General features: G+C 46.9%; 2 protein-coding genes across 5 annotated transcripts in view; one reads left to right on the top strand and one right to left on the bottom strand.

Annotated features, from left to right (window-relative positions):
* Nucleotides 1-452: 452 nt before the first annotated feature.
* Nucleotides 453-10,859, bottom strand: FASTKD3 (FAST kinase domains 3). 2 transcript variants are annotated; one of them, XM_060634349.3, is made up of 7 exons: nucleotides 10,742-10,856; nucleotides 8,355-9,825; nucleotides 7,182-7,267; nucleotides 4,504-4,678; nucleotides 3,028-3,097; nucleotides 2,162-2,276; nucleotides 453-1,116 (listed from the first exon to the last, which is right to left on the bottom strand). In XM_060634349.3, exons 2-7 carry the CDS (start codon nucleotides 9,790-9,792, stop codon nucleotides 1,018-1,020), a joined length of 1,983 nt encoding a protein of 660 aa, XP_060490332.3. In that variant the 5' UTR covers nucleotides 9,793-9,825; nucleotides 10,742-10,856; the 3' UTR covers nucleotides 453-1,017. The 2 variants fall into 2 exon arrangements, with proteins under 2 accessions (XP_060490332.3, XP_078300430.2); XM_078444304.2 differs by lacking the exons at nucleotides 453-1,116; nucleotides 2,162-2,276; nucleotides 3,028-3,097 and adding an exon at nucleotides 3,174-3,462 and having other exon boundaries at nucleotides 10,742-10,859.
* Nucleotides 10,860-10,876: 17 nt separating this feature from the next.
* The window catches only part of MTRR (5-methyltetrahydrofolate-homocysteine methyltransferase reductase), a 32,599-nt gene continuing 25,388 nt past the window's right edge, over nucleotides 10,877-18,087 (top strand). The window contains exons 1-4 of one of the 3 annotated variants that reach the window (XM_060634348.3): nucleotides 10,877-10,991; nucleotides 12,754-12,918; nucleotides 14,864-15,017; nucleotides 17,005-17,122. In XM_060634348.3, the coding sequence (XP_060490331.2) occupies nucleotides 12,790-12,918; nucleotides 14,864-15,017; nucleotides 17,005-17,122 (401 nt within the window). In that variant the 5' untranslated portion in view covers nucleotides 10,877-10,991; nucleotides 12,754-12,789. Of the gene's footprint in view, nucleotides 10,992-11,945; nucleotides 11,969-12,753; nucleotides 12,919-14,863; nucleotides 15,018-17,004; nucleotides 17,123-18,087 lie in introns of those variants that run through there. The other 2 variants (XM_060634346.3, XM_060634347.3) reach the window with 2 other exon arrangements.

Raw genomic sequence — 18,087 nt, forward strand, 5'->3', positions numbered from 1 at the left:
CTCCCTCCAATCAAATGCCCCTCCCGAAACCCTGCCTAAAGAAGTGATCTTTGGGGTGTCTGGGTGGCTCGGTCGGTTAAGGGTCAGACTTTGGCTCAGGTCATGATCTCGCGTTTCATGTGTTTGAGCCCCACGTCGGGCTCTGTGCTGACAGCTCGGAGCCTGGAGCCTGCTTCGGATTCTGTGTCTCCCCCTCTCTGTGCCCCACCCCTCCTTGTTCTCTCTCTCTGTCTCTCAAAAATTGAGTAAATGTTAAAAAAAATTTTTTTAAAGAAATGACCTTTTATGTCTTTATCCCTTAAAAAGAACCAAACGGCTCCCATTCCAATGGAAACCATTTTCTTCATAACTGCGGGGTTATTTCTGCATAATTCTGTAATTACATATGTTATATCCATAATCCTCTTTTTCATTATTCCTTCTCTAACCACGAGACTGCCTCTAACAAAGGAACAGGAGACAAACTTTCGTCCTTATATTTGTTACAAGTGTTAACAAAGATCTTGAAAGAAAATATTTTCAGTTAGCGGCTATTGCAAAACAAAGATTTAAAAATAAGCACACCTGGGATGCCTGAGTCAGTTGAGCGTCAGCGTCTTGATTTTGGCTCAGGTCATGATCCCAGGGTCACAGGATAGAGCCCGGAGTCGGGCTTCATGCTGGGTGTGGAGCCTGCCTGGGATTCTCTCTCCCACTGCCCCTTACCCCTTCCTGCATGCACACACACACACGCCCTCTCTAAAATACAAAACAAAAATAATACTCATTACATTTCTTTATTGTACTTGATCAATTGCTTTGTGTATAAAAGTATAATACTAGTATTAAATAAAAATAAAAATAAAAATTTATTTTAAATTTACCACTGGTGAGCGTATACACGGTATAAGGAAAACCACAGACCCTTGCCGGATCACGGCCAACTCACAACTTCCATCCTTTTACATCCTTCTTTGTACTGAGTCCCAAGAAAACACAAGTTGGTTCACCGAGTCCTGAAGCCAGTATTCCTTCTTGTTACCAACGAACGCCCACGTTGTGAGGAAATAGTTTTCTCTGCAAATATTCCACCAATTCAACTCTTGATTTTAGCATCTCAATCTCGTAATAGGGGATCTGTAAAGGGAGGGAAATAGAATACATCACACAATCCGTCGTGTTCTGAAGTCACCCTGGTGTTTCGGTCCCTCGAACCCTCCGCCACGGCTCCTGGAGGGCAGAGCTCACAGCTGCTCGGCGGGTCTCCCCAGTGCTTGCGAGGGTGCCCGGCACCCAGTGCGACTCAGCAAACAAGCCGCAGAACACGCAGAGAGAACGGGCGTCTCGCGTGGAGAGAGGCTCACATTTCGGGTCAGGGCGGAAGGGGAGCCCGAGCCAGAATTTGGATGCGCAGAGTGGCGAGACCAGTCCTCTGCGGGAAGCAGCGGGGCCAAAGGGAGAGAGGCAAGAGAGCGGAGGGGGGCAGGGGTGCGGAAGAGACCCCTGAGCACGGGCCGACCGTGGGGGGTCTTGGATGCCCAGATGCAGAGGGGTTTCCACTTCATCTAGTAAGCAGTAAAGGAACAGTAAAGGTTTCTCAACACACACAGGCATGTCAGTTTCAGGAGCGTTAATCTGGGGATGTAGGTAAACTATGGAGTGGAAAAAAGTAAGCAGATGGGACAGCAGAGAGCAGACCAGCAGACTGGGAACACACAGTCTGGGAAGCTCCATGAACATTCGCTGCTGACTCCGCACAGACAGCCTCGCTAAGAGATCGACAAGACAAACACAAATAAGGGCTAAAGCTTAAAAGTACGATGATGATCCTGGTTTTAACGGGGTCATCTTGGCTATTTCTGTTCATTCAATCAGAGGGACATTAAAGCAAAACGGGTGCCCTAATAATTCAGTAATCCTAGAAGCAGAGGTTAGTATAGCTTAGAAAGGGTATACGGATGCCGCACTTGAGAAAACCGTGGGTCTGAATATTCTGTATTTCAAAATATAAATACAGGGATTTTTTTTTTTTTTTTAACTGGGAAAATAATGCTCAAAGTTGGCCTTTAAACTAGATGTAAGATGCGTGGTCCACTGGGCTGCCAGACCACCTAGCCCTCTGGAGAAAGCACATCTAAACTAGAAGTTGCTTTGGGGGAGAAGAAAACGGGTGAATGCCTACCTGAACAACCTGATAACCAAGCAGGCGCAGGTGTCTCTGTTTAATAGCTTCCTTTCCCAGTAAGTGTCTGCTATTCAGAGAAAATCTTTTTGGATCATCAATGCATAGTGCTAACCTGAAAAATCGGACGGAGAAACTTAGTTCTTAAAACAATCCAAAATATTTATACATTTTTCGTGGAAAGTGTTTATTTGGGATTCGGCTATTCCTGTGTGTCAATGTTATTTTCACATAAATCATGAGTGTGCCATTCTTTAATATGCTGAGAAAGCAATCTTATTAATATTAATGTTTCTGTTACAAGGAATTTCCAAAATTGGGATGCTGTTCAGTAGTGTCTTTACTTCTAGAAACATGTCTATTTTCCTACCATGTTTTTAATGCTTTATTTATTTATTTGGGGGGGGGGGGCGGGACAGAGAGAGAGGGAGAGAGAGAGACAGTCCCAAGTAGGCTTTGCACTGACAGCAAAGAGCTCAGTGTGGGGCTTGAACCCAGGAACTGTGAGATCATGACCTGAGCCAAAATCAAGAGTCGGATGCTTAACCCACTGAGCCACTCCTGTTTTCCCACCTTCTAAAGAAAATACCATCGAGGGGGCGCCTGGGTGGCTCAGTCGGTTGAGCCTCCGACTTTGGCTCAGTTCATGATACGCGGTGAGTCTGAGCCCGCGTCAGGCTCTGTGCTGACAGCTCAGAGCTTGGAGCCTGCTTCAGATTCTGTGTCTCCCTCTCTCTCTGCCCCTCCCCTGCTCATGCCCTGTCTCTCTGTCAAAAATAGTAAACATTAAAAAAAAAAAAGAAAACACCATCGATTATTAATCCCGACAAGTTTTGTAACATAAAAACCGCACCAGCTTTCTTTACCTTTTATGCACATCTTCATCAATCGTAAATGGCAATACTAATCCTTCTTCGTCTAATTTAATTTCCACATCTGGTGAGAGAAGAAAGGAAACATTCTCGGTGTGATACCCTCACAAACACTACGTTCCTTTCCTCCTCCTCCTTCTTTTTTTTTTTTTTTATTTATTTATTTTTTTTTTATTTATTTTTGGGACAGAGAGAGAGACAGAGCATGAACGGGGGAGGGGCAGAGAGAGAGGGAGACACAGAATCGGAAACAGGCTCCAGGCTCCGAGCCATCAGCCCAGAGCCTGACGCGGGGCTCGAACTCACAGACCGCGCGATCGTGACCTGGCTGAAGTCGGACGCTTAACCGACTGCGCCACCCAGGCGCCCCCCTCCTCCTCCTTCTGTTCTGAATTCTCCCACACTGCAATTTACCAGCTGCGCTGGAGGCTGCGAAGAAATGACCACACCAGACCATGGTGAGAATTTTAACTTAACCAGCTCTACCATCAACCAAGTCAGCCTTAATTTCAGAAGGCTCAGCCACTAAATCAAGGTGCCGGGTGTGATAAGAACTGCACGTACTTCCTCTCTCTCCTTGAGGTGAGTATTGGGAACCCTTCACCCCAGACAGGAAGCAAAGCCAGACTGTGGCCTATACAAGTCGCAACTTTCATCACGGAATCTCCCAGAGTCTCCAGGGTAGGCAAAGCCTCCTGCACTCCACTCTGTGGTCGCTGGGCACGGCCGACCCCCACTTCCTCCCCTCTGATGTCCTGCTATTCTCTTTGTGAAAAGAGCCCCTAAAGGAGGAGGGAAGTGAGCTACGACGTCCTGAAGCCTATAAAACACTACCTCCTCGGAGCTGATTTTCTTGTAGTCATTCATTTAAAACACTGTTAAGGGCAGAAGGACGTGAACTCTCCCGTCAGCCCCACCCAACAGAACTTTCCGCCGTGATCACATGTTTGCGCCTTTGCTGTTCCAGCATGCCTGCCACCAGCCACCTGTGGTTCTGAGCCCTTGACATGTGGCCAGGGCAACCAAGGAACTGAACTTTGGTTGGTTTTTAAACTTTAACTAACGTAAATTTAAGTAGTCACAGGTACTCCTGGCTAGGGCGTCGGACAGCACTGACCTAGAGTGGCACAGCAATTATACTGGCTAATGATGACCCAGCACCTGCTATGCTCTGGGTATCACTCACTTAGTGCTTAAGCAAGTCTGGGTCACTATTCTTCGTACTCTCATTTTACAGAAAAGGAGCAAGCGGAAAGAGATTACTCTGCCCAAAGACATTCCCCTACCACGTGGCTAACAGGTGGGACTCCCCCCACGCATCTGGACTCCACGGCCCACGGTTCCAATTTGCCTTCCGGGAAGGGTCAACTCCGTTTTATATTTCCTGACCTTCCAGTGGCTGAGAAGTCCTGCATATTCCCAAAGAGGACAGCAAGCTGAGCCTGGTAAAGGAGACTCCCAAGTACTTACCTATTGTATAACAATAGGGCGTTAACACTTTTGAAGCAAAATACATTCTTGCACCCAGAAGGTCAATCAGTCCAATCCTCACAGATTTGTAAAGCTGAAAATCCACGGGCGTCTCCAGAGAACAGCACGGAGTAAGAAATGACCTCACTTGATATTTAGGAAGAAGTTTCCGACCCTGAAAATTGTATGTTTAAACATGAGAAAGGAAGATATGATCCAAGACCAGAAAATAAAACAAGGTTACCTGCGAATAAGTCTGATCAATATTACTCTATAAGCAGGATACTTTTCCAGATTAAGGACAAATACCTTCCTCAAAATGACAACAGAAAAATATTCTTGCGATAGCTCAAATCCAATAGTTCGATAGATCTTTTAAATGTGTGGGGTTTTTTTTAACATTTATTTATTTTTGAGAGACAGAGACAGAGCATGAGGGGGGAGGGGCAGAGAGAGAGGGAGACACAGAATCCGAAGCAGGCTCCAGGCTCTGAGCTGTCAGCACAGAGCCCGATGCGGGGCTCGAACTCACGAACCATGAGATCATGACCTGAGCCAAAGTTGGACGCTTAACCAACTGAGCCACCCGGGCGCTCCTAAATGTGTTTTAAAAGTAGTCCGTGGTCATAGAAAGAAAGAAAGGAAGGAAGAGAGGGAGGGAGGAAGGGAGGAAACAACAGTGCTCTTGCAGCTCAAGAAACATCTCTTTGGAACTCTTAGAATTGCTTTAAGGGCCTTAAGGACACTCATGTTTTTAACAGAGGACAATGTGATAAGGGTGACATTTCAATTTACCAGGAGAAGGAGAGCTACGTAATAAATGGTACAGCCGGTAATCCATCCAGAAAATAACCAAGTGAAAGTTCTAGCACATGTTGAGGACGGCCATAAATTCCAGGTGGGTTAAAGTGCTATAAATACAGTAAGGGAAAGGAGCATTTTTAAAAATTTAGTAAAATATGTGTATTACCTTAGGAGTGGTAAAATATTCTAGAGAGAGGAAACCCAGAAACCATAAAAGATGGACACATTTGACTATAGACAACTTGAAAATTTCTGTCGAGCAAACAGAGATCATAAACAATATTAAGCTACAAGCCCCCCTCCCCCAAATGAAGAACAAAAACTAGGACCAAGTATGTGCAACATACATAGGAGCTAATATCTCTATCTCACAATGTGTTCTAGGACAAAAAAAAAAAAAGAGAAAGAAAAAAGACAACCAATAGGAATCTGAGTCAGGAGGTAATGAGGTAATTCACAGCAAATCGACCAATTAGCATTGTGAAAATATGCTCAGCTCGTTAAGATGCAATTTAAACATGTGACACGGCACTTTTCCACGGAGTCAAATGACAATGATTCAAGGGACTAACCACGCTCGGCAACAGAAATGATAGGTAAAGGGACATCTCCAACTATCAGGGGAAACACATCTGCCAGTAGTCCAGAATCTAGTCCGCAGTCTAGTCTCTAGATTGAAAAACAAAAAGAATGCACTTAATCTTCATGCATTGCCCTCGAGGAACGTCCATGGTAGACTGGGCATATTAGAGCCAACTGTCCTCGGAAGAGCCCCGTTCCAAGGAAAGAGAGAAACAGGAGTGTTCATGTATTTGTGCACCTTTGTACATAAAACTGCTAACACCACTCCTTCAGGGATGGAAGGAAGCTGAGGTAAGTAGCATTTACTTTTCTGTGCCTCACTACTGTTAAAGCTGTTTTGTTTTTTTAAGTAGGGTCCACGCCCAACATGGGGCTTGAACTCACAACGCTGAGATCAAGAGTCCTATGCTCTACTGACTGAGCCAGCCAGGAGTCCCTGTTGAAGCTGTTTTAAAGAAGAAAATAGGAGTGCCTTTCCATTCTTCCTTCTTAATCTAAAATGAGCTGCCTTTTTTTTTTTTTTTTTAATGTTTGGTTTGAGAGAGAGAGAGCCTGTGCTCATGAGCAGTAGTGGGGTGGAGAGAGAGAATCCCAAGCAGGTTTCACGCTGTCAGCGCAGAGCCCAATAATGTGGGGCTCGAACTCACAAACTGGGAGATCATGACCTGAACCAAAATCAAGAGTCGGATGCTCAACCGACTGAGCCACCCAGGCGCCCTGAAAATGAGCTAGTCTTAAATGTGATTCAGTCTAGGGAGGGATGAGCAAGTCTGGAGAGGCCATGTGTGATCTTAAACAAGGTGCTGGATTAAGTTACAAGAACGAATCTCCGGGGTACTAGACAGGAAGCACCAACTCCACCTATCAGGTGAGAGTGAAACTTCTGGCTTGGCGTAGAAATGTACTTGAAACAGTTTAGGATTTGCTCAGGCCTAACCGAATGAGGGACTCACCTTTACTATCTAACAGCTGTGGGGAGTGCAAGCCTTTCGAGGCCCTCAGAGCGCATCCAGGACGCTCTGACTCATGTGCCTGCAGCACCCCACAGAACCTTCCAAGAAACCTTACGCAACTGGAAATGGGTACTTCCAACACAAGAGAACAGGTATGGGGCCAATTTATCAAAGAGAAGGCTACCTAGTGGGAAAGTAAGTTGGAATGAATGAAAGCTCTGCTTTCTGATGAGGTTACTGAGACAGATCAAAAGAGGAAAAACTTAAAAGATGGGGAGGGAGACACAAAAGAAAGCCGCCCCCACAGGGAAATAAGGTTAAGAGGACCCCTGCTTTTACCTTATAGAAAGGGCATTCTAGCACCGAGGTTAGGAACAGTTGGGTCAGCTGTGCGAGGCTCAGTCTGTCCACGGACGATTCTTCCCCTGAAACGAGAAGCATTCCAGTTGTAGGTAAGTTTGAATTTGGTTTGTGAAGGAACATCACGAATGGACGATGTACACTAACCACTCTGGAAGTAACGTACTATTAAATGGCACTCGGGAGGGGTGTCTGGGTGGCTCAGTCCGTTGAGTGTCCGACGGCGGCTCAGGTCATGATCTCGCGGTCTGTGGGTTCGAGCCTGCATCGGGCTCTGTGCTGACAGCTCGGAGCCCGGAGCCTGCTTCGGATTCTGTGCCTCCCTCTCTCTCTGCCCCTCCCCGACTCATGCTCTGTCTCTGTCTCAGAAATAAATAAACATTAAACAATTTTTTTTTAATAAATAAAATAAATGGCACTCGGGGAAGAACTTGTCAGAGTTAACCATGCCTTCTGCCTTGCCATCAAATGCCATCTCATTTAAACTTTTTTGTTTTAAGTTTTATTTGAGAGAAAGAGAGAGAGCATGAGAAGGGGAGGGGCAGAGAGAGGGAGACACAGAATCCAAAGCAGGCTCCAGGCTCTGAGCTGTCAGCACAGAGCCCGATGCGGGGTTCGAACTCACAAACCGTGAGATCATGACCTCAGCCGAAGTTAACAGTCGGATGCTCAACTGAATGAGCTCCCCAGGTACCCTGATGCTATCTCATTTGAACTTCTGAGGAATTCAAGCTATAATGAAAAGTCAACAGATATGTTAAAATTAGAATTTCCTTTAGCAGTGGAGACAGACATCTGATGTTACTTGGGTGGCCTTGAAGATGACCCACACCCTTTCTGAACAGGGGAGTCTACAGTTGCTGTTGTGGCTTCTGACATATTGGCATGACTATCACCCATGCCACACCATGTCCCCGCGAGACTCAGTTCAGCAGTCCGTGCACCCGGAATGGTTTTCTCTGTGCAGTGTCCATCATTCTTTAACTCCGTATTTACACTGGCATCTGAAACTTCACGTCTTCTTTAGGTTATTATGGGAGAGAAATCAAAGGCACCGCACGGCTCAGGCTAAGAGGTAGATGTGCGACTTGAAAACATCACGCACGCATTCAAGGGTTAATTTTTCCACTCTCCAAGTTATAACCAACTCACCTTGCAGCTGCTGAAGAAAATAAGGGCTGAATATTTTTGCCATAAAGTTGACCGGATGGCATTCGACGAGTGAACACGAATGGAGAATTTTCAATAACGTTTTGGGTGGAAAATAATCGAAACGAGTGAGTAACAGGTTTTCTAGCTTTCTAAATAAAGCAGAGGCGTTCGGTGGCAAATAATTGAGTTTTCCAAACGGTTCAATTAACTCGGAAACCTGACGAGGTGAAAATTTCTCTGACTGGCCAACAAAAGTTTCCGCCACTGCATCGAAGATGGGTTTTGAAAGAATCCGTTTCCTGCTGCAGTACTCCATGACTGTGCTGATGACCTCAGGATCCAAAGTGAGACACAGTGAGGCCACGTGTTGCTCCAGGGCTGTTGTAAAAAATCGGTCATTGTGCCCAAAGTATATGAAAGCCTCCAGGACTTTTCTGAGCTCTTCATGAGTAAAATGAGGGATATGCCTCACAGCGTATTTTCCCAATTTTATAACCAGAGGAAGTGCTTGAGTTTGATCAAGAGCCACTAGGGCAGTGAGCATTTGACTCATCAGCGTAGGACTCAAGTTGGAAACGACCGACAGGGAAAAGCTGTTTATCTTGTTTAGAAACGCTTGGTGTCGGTCCACTTTTTCCGCACATGCCTGCAGTATTCTATAAAGGGCCACAATATCCTCAGGGGCAAATGTTTCCAATTTTTCCCCTTGCAGCTGATATATAATCAGTTCTAGTGTCTCACCGCCTGGACCCTGCAGTCTAATCAGACTTTCCCCAAGGATACAGAGACTGCGGACTTCCAGGCCGCCTCTTTTGACACGATGGCGGCTTTCTGCCACCAGGTTTAGTAACAAGTTACTCTGAGGGTCCACGTACAACAGACTCAGAGCTTGCAAAGCAGTCACCAAAGCAGTGTCCGACAGACTCGGGGATTCCTGCTCAAACCGAACGCATAAAGCTTGAAAGACACCATTCTCTAGTATTCCTTTTGGCAGCCTGTGATTGCCATCTTTTTTTTCCACTTCACAGATCCGTTGCAAGGCTCCTGCTGCCAGGCTATCAGGCAAAGGTTGCAGCGTGCCTATAAAACGTAACACGTCTTCTGAGGAATCCAAGTCGTTGAGTCTCCCGTAAAACATCTGTTCATCCAGGCTTTTAGGATTTTGTTCAGGCCCAGCCCAATCATGTGCTTGAGAGAACACTGGCTCACCAAGTGGATGCAGGGCGTCTCCGTTGTCCGAGTGGAACTTTTTACAACAGGCATGATGGAACCTGACCCTGCAAGGCTCGGGTTGTAGCGAAGGGAACCACGGACACAGACGCCCCTTGACCATCTTGCAAACATGGTTTACGGGGTGATTTTTCAGAGCGGCCAGCGCTCCATGTATCCGAAAATCGGATAAATGGTAAAGGTTCCTCCGCAAGGTAATCAAAGCCATGCCATCAGATTCTCAACTCCTCTTGACTTGTAACTAAAGAAAATAAAGAAAACACGGTCAAACATACTGAGAACGTGACTCGCTCAACAACATGAATGCTTCTGAAACTGAGGATGAGTACTCATAAGAAACGACACACAAAAGTTTCCCACTGAAACACAAGCACCCCGAGATCAGTCGCAGCATCCCACAGCTTAGAAACGTGGCTGGCACCCAACGATGATAATCGCTATGGTTTCTATGCAATGTTGTGCCCCCTAGAGCTTAGCCCTCACAACAGCTCAATGAATGAAGTACTTCTGGTGTCATTTTATAGTCGAGGAAACCGATGCCCTCGGTTTTCTGTCCAGCTTCCAAGCTGGACACAGTAAGTGGCGGTGCTGGGATTCCCCTCGGGCAGTCCAGATCCGAAACACGCCTCCTACATGTTACGTGTTGGGTCGACGGAAGGCACTGCGTTTGGTTAAACTGACTCAAAAGGAGCAACGGGTTAAAAATGGCCAAAATTCGTATAGGTCCACGCAAAACGAAGGTCAAAACCACGTTTAAGAAGCCCTGAGGCGTTGGTTTCTGCTCGGAGTAAAGACCTGGCCAGTGGTAAGGAAGAAAAGGATCTAGCTTGGCAAAGAGGGAAAATGTAGGATTTAAAAGAAGATAAAGGAGGCGGGCGTGTAAAGGAAGAAGGTGGGCGGTCCGTCCAGATCTAAACACCCCGTGTGAGATTTGGGAACAGAAGTGCGCGCGCCAGAGGGGACGGGGCGCCCCGGGGACCCGGTCCTCCTTGGAATGAAAGGAACCCCGCCGGGCGTCCCCAAACCCGACGTCTAGCGGACCTTCGATAAAGCACCGGGAGGGAGGTGGCGGCGGCTGGAGAGCAGCGGAGGGGCCCGGGAAGTACCGACAGCTCAGCTATGCCGCGGGCCCATGCACGCCGGGCCGGGACACCTACCACGCTGGGACATCTACTGCGCTCACACCGCGGGAGGTCGTGCAGCGGCGAGGACCCTGGAGCCTCGTGGGCCTCCGTACGCGCCTTCCAAAGCGCCGGGCAGCGGGCGCATGCGCGGGGACGGAGGCCACGCCCCGCGTCCGGAGCCCTGTGACTGGCACAGTTCCTTCCCGAGCTCATTGGTCCCCGGCGCTGACAAGAGTGCGCAGGCGCCCGCTCTCCCCGTGGGTCTCCGGCCGGTCACCCTTAGGTGAGCGCCTGGCGGTGGCTGTTTTCCTAAGAGAGCAACCCGTCCTGCTCGAGCCTGGGGGACGCGCCCCAGGGTGGGCAAGGGCAGCGGCTTCTGCGCCCCCACGTCCCTCCCCCGGCCGGGCTGGGCGCTCGCGGGTCGGTCAGGAGCTCGGCCCCGCAGGGCGGAGAGCGGAAGGCGGGCTGCCCGGAGGCCGGTGCTCGGGGGACTGCGGCCGCCTTCCGGGAGCCGGCCCCACTGGCGGCGTTGACCCACGGCGTGGGTCCCTCCCGTGGGCGTCTCTGTTCCGAACACTTCTCTAGGCTGGGGGCGAGGGGACTCGAGAATGTTTGGAGCACAGCCCCGGCCGGCAGGCGGGGTCTGGCTCCCTTGCTACTGCTGCGCCTGTGGTTGCCGGGGATCCGCCTCTGAGAAACGCGGGGCCGCGGCACCTGCTTTATAAGTGTTGGTGGACCCGAGAGGTTCATCCTCTGCAGCGCCGGGGGCTGTGCCTGGCGCCTAGGAAGTGCTCGAGGGCCCAAGCTATAGTGATAAGCGGTGACAATTTCCATCTCTCTCGCTGCATTCCCACAATTCTCACCGAGTCCAAATGTGTATTATCCTTACAGTACTTATGCGTTCATTCGTTCAATGTATCGAGCACCTGCTCTGTACCAGGCTATGTTCCCTATGGACATTCCATGATTCTAAACAGCCCATGATTCTAGACATGTTATCTAACCCAATTCTTTTCATGTCTTTCGTGGCTTAATTTATCCTTGGACGTAACTGGTCAGAGGAGCATAAACCTGCTGATGGTTCATTCTGGAAGAGCCAAGATTTGATTTGGTGACATCTGTCCCCACAAGTTAACAATTCCCCAGTTTTAGATACTGGATGAGCCTGTGAGTGTTCCTTATTTTACTCCTGGTTTTCTTTTCCAGGAAAACATATAAACTAGCTTGAGTGGATTGGAAATATTTTCTCTTTGTACATATGTAAGTGTATCTACCTGTGCGCCCACATATGTTTGATATTGAATTAAACCATAAAGCAGAGTATGTAGATTACCTTCAGTACTTTGATCAGTTTATTCGGCGTTAGGATCATGTAGGAACAGAATCCTAAACTTTCATTGGAATTTTATTTTTAATTTTTTTTTAACGTTTGTTTATTTTTGAGAGAGCACGGCAGAGACAGAGAGGGAGGCAGAATCTGAAACGGGCTCCAGGCTCCAAGCCATCAGCACAGAGCCCAGCCTTGGGCACGGTGAGATCGTGACCTGAGCTGAAGTCAGATACTTAACCGACTGAGCCACCTAGGCGACCATTTAAGTTTTTTTAAAATAAAAATATCTAAGACGTAGTGAACACTGCCGTGTCTCAGCTGTTGTTCAAGTCTTTGCAGCTAGCACATCTTTGTCAGGTGGGTACAATTGTCCCCATTGTAAGGGTGAGGGAGCCGAGGCACAGATCAGTTGAAAAGCTTGCCTGAAGTTCTCTCGTTTTGAATGATGGACCCTGGATTCAAGCCCAAGTAGCCTGACCCCAGAAACTGATTTCCGAGCCTTGAACTTAAAGCTTGACTCGTGGTTAAATGAATTCTCTCTTTTTAAGACTCACTGAGAATTAATGCTAACAGATCTAGAGAAGTCTCTTTCGTATGTGTGGATATTGGTGGAGACTTAAAAAAGATTGTGAGGGAGAATTAATGCCTGTGGTGTACTACTTAATTAAAAAGAAAATCCCTTTTTTCTGTTTTCTCTTTTTTTTTCTTTTTTCAGTGTAATTGTTACAGGGGAAGCATATGCCTCAAAGTGATGAGGAGGTTTTTGCTGCTCTATGCTACGCAGCAGGGACAAGCAAAGGCCATAGCAGAGGAGATCTGTGAAAAAGCATTTGTGCATGGATTTTCTGCAGATCTTCACTGTATCAGTGAGTCAGATAAGGTAAGTGGTTTCTCATGTGGTTTTTATCGTGTGTTTTGTGCCTGCAATATTTTGGTTGGGAGGGAATGTTAAACAGCAAAGCAAGGTGCTGAATGCCACCATAATCCTTTTCTCCCCCACCACGTTCAGAAATTTATTTTATCAACTGTGTTGTAAGATTTCTGCCATTTTTTTTTAAGCATATAAGTGTATGTTTGAATTAGACTAAACTGTCCCCCAAATCGAAGCAAGTAACTATTAACCGTAAGCAGAAGTCGTAATGCTTGCCTTGGTTTTCTTGGTTCTTGGGGTGGCTTTGCCAACGAATGAGACGTGTTTGCGTGCACGTGTGTGCTTTCCAACTCACAAATCCCATGTCTCAAAATAAAGACTTGGCATTCATGTCAGAGTTCCTGCAAATGAAGGGCCATGGAATCTTTTTCAAGTTTATTTATTTTTGGGAAAGAGCAAGCGCATGGGCTCGTGCACAAAGCCAGTGGCGGTGGGGAGGTGTGTGGAGCGGGGGAGGGCAGAGAGAGAGACAGAGACACAGAATCCGAAGCAGCTCCAGGCTTCGAGCTGTCAGCGCAGAGCCTCTGCGGGACTCGAACTCACTAACAGCGAGATCATGACCTGAGCTGAAGTTGGATGCTCAACCGACTGAGCCGCCCAGGCGCCCCAAGGACCACGTAATTGTTCTGTGGAATAAAATTTAAAGTCGAAGTGGAAGGATCTAGAGAAGATTTGGCTTCTTTAGGTCAAGGACTGCTTATTTTTACGTTCAGTCTCTGCAGAAGTTCATACTTTAGGTTATGTGAGATCATAACACATGTACATTCTTCTCTCAGTTTGTGGGATTGAGTCCTGCAGTTTTACTGTTTTATACAGTCCGGTTCATAGCAACTGACAGCTTTTTATACCAGCACAAGATGATGTACCAGCCACTCATGAGTCAAATTTAGCTTAGTATTTTAAAAGTTACCCTGCCGGTACACTCAAGTTCATAAGCTCCTCTGTCCTTTCCCACATCTCTGGTTCAGAAGACTAGACTGTCGGCAGCACGCTTGAATTATAAACTCTGCTCATAGGAGAGCCACCTGGTTCCTTCGTGTGTGAGGGCCAAGGTGAGCCGGCAGGGAGCATCCTGGAGGACACCGCCAATCAGCAGGTTCTGTAATCCTGTGGTTACTTCAGAGTTGGCGTAGCGGATGCCACATGATAGAATAGGAACAAAAACAGACTTGTCCGCACCGTGTGACTGGCCCGGATTTGGCCCCTAGGGTCGCCTCACCACCCAAATCAGCGGCTACTTGAAAATTCGGTGAGTGTTTTAGTGCCTTGTTAGTCACGTGTGCGGTCCCAGCTGATGGACTTCTCCAGCTGTTCCTGATCCAAGTTCAAACAGATAGCTTTCTACTTCCTAGGTCGTGGTCGTCCTTTTCAAGGTGGAGTTACTTTAACAGACTGTAGAAGTTTAATACACGATTTGCGCCGCGTCCTGTAAGCATTGAGTCACCTGGAAAAACGTTCGCTCAGATCCTTGTGTCCGCCTGAGAAATGAGTGAATTCCTCAGAAGCAGCTTGGATCCGCATGCTCAGTAGAGCTCTGGAGTCATGATAGAGATGGTGAAGTGCTCTTCTTGGAATATTTAAATTTAGGTGAGAATTAGGATGAAGAAACCTGATCTGTAAGACACAGAAACGCGGACGATCTGGGCTTACCGCTGACGCTATCCCCAGCCCTCCGGAGACCTGAGGGAGTGAGGACTTAGCCAGGCTCCCTGGTGTCTGAGGAGTGGGATGTGCACCTTCCCAGAGTGACCGTGCCCCGCACCCTCTCTGCCGTTAAACAACGCGCAGTACAGGTGACCGGTTCAGGATAGAGACTAAGTCGGTTGCATGGCCGATGCGTTAAGTCGAAACTACATACAGCTGTAGATCCCTGACGTGCCTGCTTGTCTTCTAGTACGATCTGAAAACCGAAACGGCGCCTCTCGTCGTTGTCGTTTCTACCACGGGCACGGGAGACCCACCCGACACCGCTCGCAAGTTCGTCAAGAAAATCCAGGACAAGGCGCTGCCAGTGGATTTCTTTGCTCACCTGCGGTATGGATTACTGGGTACGGACTGTGTTTTGGTTCTGACTCTCCTCAGTTATTACAGGTTTGATTTCTGGTATCTGGATGTATCCTTCAAAACCGTGGTGTGTAGCTGTAGAGGTCTTGTTTTTGTTTGTTTTTTATAGAAGTGTGTAAAACACGTAAGTGTAAATACTGTGCTGTGTTCTGCAAATGTGTCCCCTGGCTTCACCCCACAGCAGCGCCTCTCTGGGGCCAGGGGACATTTTCTGACTATCAGCGGCTAGTCTCCATCCCAAACTTGGTTAAAAATAAAAGGAATCCCTGAAGGAGCAACTTTAAATGCTGTTTTATTGTTTTTTGTGTGTTTTTTTGTTTTTTTTAAAAACAGGCTCCCAGGTCGATCTGATTTCCCTAGGAGTCACTCCCCTAGTATGATTTCTAATCTCGGCCACATATTAGGAACAGCCAGGGGAGTTTTCCTTGAAATCTGTTACCCGGGCCCATCTCCAGTGACTCTAACTTAATTGCTTGGAGGTGGGGCCCTGGCATCAGTGGTTTTTAAAAGCTCCCAGGTGATTCTAATATGTATCCCAGGTTGGGAAACACTGGCATCTAAGTTTCTGTGAAGTATAGGTTAAAAAACTAAGATAAAGAATCAGAAAGACCAGCTCAGCAAGATAGGACACCAGAGAGAGAATTCAGAGCCCATATTCCTGGCTTGTGATCTGTATTGTTCTTTGAATGCTCTTTGAGAATTATTTTGGGGAGGGTATCTGGTAAGGATGGATTATGCTAAGTGACTGATCAGAAATTTGAGGTTATGATGCTGACTAGGTTCTGTCTTACAGAACTTATTCAAATAAGAGGGGGGTTTAGAGTACTTACATGTTTTCATTCAAGTTTTTCTGATTTCTTTTCAAGAATGAACACATGTTGCGTTAAAAAAATTCCTTGAAAAAAAGTATAGACTGAAGCCCATCCCAACCTTTCCGGTCATTCTTAGTCTGTTTATGCCCCCCTCCCTCCAAAAGCTCCCATGTTCTTGTTGGGAAGGTACATGGAGATGATTAAGTGAGAAATTGACCATTTTAATTTTAAATTTTTAACCAAGTATGAAAATGTTAGTCCATTTTCTTACCAGGAGACACAGAAGCAGTTCCTAATTCACCTCACACAGAAACATGGCAAGTGATTATATATTACCTGTCTCTGCTCTAGATTAGAGGTCAGTGAAATCAGTAAAGGACCAGCTGCTAAATATTTTGGGCTTTGTGGACCATGTGTTCTTTATAACAACTACTTCCCTCTGCTGTTGTGGCTTGATAGCTGCCATGAACACTACGTGCACAGATGGACTTGGCTGTGTTCCAGCACTTTATGTGAAGAAAGACAGCGAATGGTATTTATTTGGCTCACAGGCTGCAGTTTGCAGACCTCTCACTAGATCAGAAAAATCTGCAAAGACAGATGTTACGGTTTTTTTTTTTTTTTTTAATGTATCTAATTCTCGTTTTAAGGTTTCCTTCCACATTAAAATTTTTTTTTTAATGTTTATTTTTGAGAGAGACAGAGAGCAGGGGAGGGACAGAGAGGGAGGGAGACACAGAATCCAAAGTAGGCTCCAGGCTCTGAGCTGTCAACATGGAGCCTGACCCTGGGCTCGAACCCATGAATCATGAGATCATGACTAGAGCCAAAGTCGGACACTCAACCGACTGAGCCACCCAGGCGCCCCTAAGGTTTCCACATTTTTACAGATTCGCGTAAACAAACACATGAACATATTTTTGTTAACAGTGGCCAAGAAGTACTTGTTTGTGTTTCGATGCATCTGATACTTTAACATGGTAAGATAGAAAACGATCATTTGCATGCTTAGTGTTACTCAAGGAAAACCTCAGAAAACGTGAAGCTATACTTTATTCGTTAATCAGCATGTAGAATGTTGTTTTAAATACTCTATGTATCTGTTCTATGTACCTTCTTTAAATCTTACGGTGCACTAACAACCCGTTTGGGCTCCTAGGGCTGGGCGATTCAGAATACACCTACTTCTGTAATGGCGGGAAAATCATCGATAAGCGACTTCAGGAACTCGGTGCCCAGCATTTCTACGCCACTGGACACGCAGATGACTGCGTGGGGTAAGGACAGACTGTGTGGTTGCCGCTCAGCCCCTACTGGTACTTGATGAAAGTCTGTGAGGTTCTAAAATGTGATGACTTTTGATTTAGCACTGAAGCTTTTATTTTGAAAGTGGTATTTTCATTTCCTTAGCTTTTTTAGCTCTAGGGCCAGAGATCAGCCGGAGCTTGATGTACGTATTCTGTTGACTTTAAGTGCCTCGCCCATCTCAGTAGCTGCTACCGGAAGAAATTTGAAAAACCGCCCCAGCGCGTTACCTTTATCTTGAAGCGTGTAGGTCTTTGCGAAAGTCCACATTTTTTTTTAGGAACTTTGATGGCACGTGCGCTTGCTTCTCTGCCGCGCGCACAGGGGTGACTGCGTGCAGGTCCTCACGTGGAGGGCGCCCGGCAGGCCACGCGCCACCAGCGGAGAACACAGACCAGAGGCCTTCCCGGCACTCTGGGTGCCTGGGCTCTCTCCCTCGCCATCTTAATGGCCATTTGCCACCATGCCGGCCAGAAATAGAATTCCTGCTTCCATTAGATTATTCTCGTTTTTACAGTTCAGTATTTCACGGCATGTGCGGCCTCTCAAATCCTCTTCATGTGTCTGTTCAAAGGTCTTCTAGATGTCGTGCTCCACCTTAGTTTATCACTTAGCCTTTGGCCGTTTTAGCCAGATTACAGCATACCCGCTTGCTTTTTCCTACTCGGTGCGTGTATTAAATTCCTACTCACTTGATCTTTCTTTATGAATAATGACAAAGTCAGCAAATGTCTTGCTTTTCTGCACAGCGCCACCTCGCACGAGTGTGGCTCCACGTAACCCACCCTTCGGGTCTGCTCCCTCCATCATTGCCTGCAGCTGCGATGCTGTGGACGCTTCCAGATCTCAGCACACACGTTCTTAGTTGTGACAGAGCTCGACCGTGTTGCCTTGTGTCTTCACCTTTTAGTTTTGTTCCTTTATATTGATTTTTTTT

The sequence above is a fragment of the Panthera onca genome, chromosome A1 (assembly GCF_046562875.1).
Source record: "Panthera onca isolate mPanOnc1 chromosome A1, mPanOnc1 haplotype 2, whole genome shotgun sequence".
In the NCBI taxonomy this organism is placed as follows: Eukaryota; Metazoa; Chordata; class Mammalia; order Carnivora; family Felidae; genus Panthera; species Panthera onca.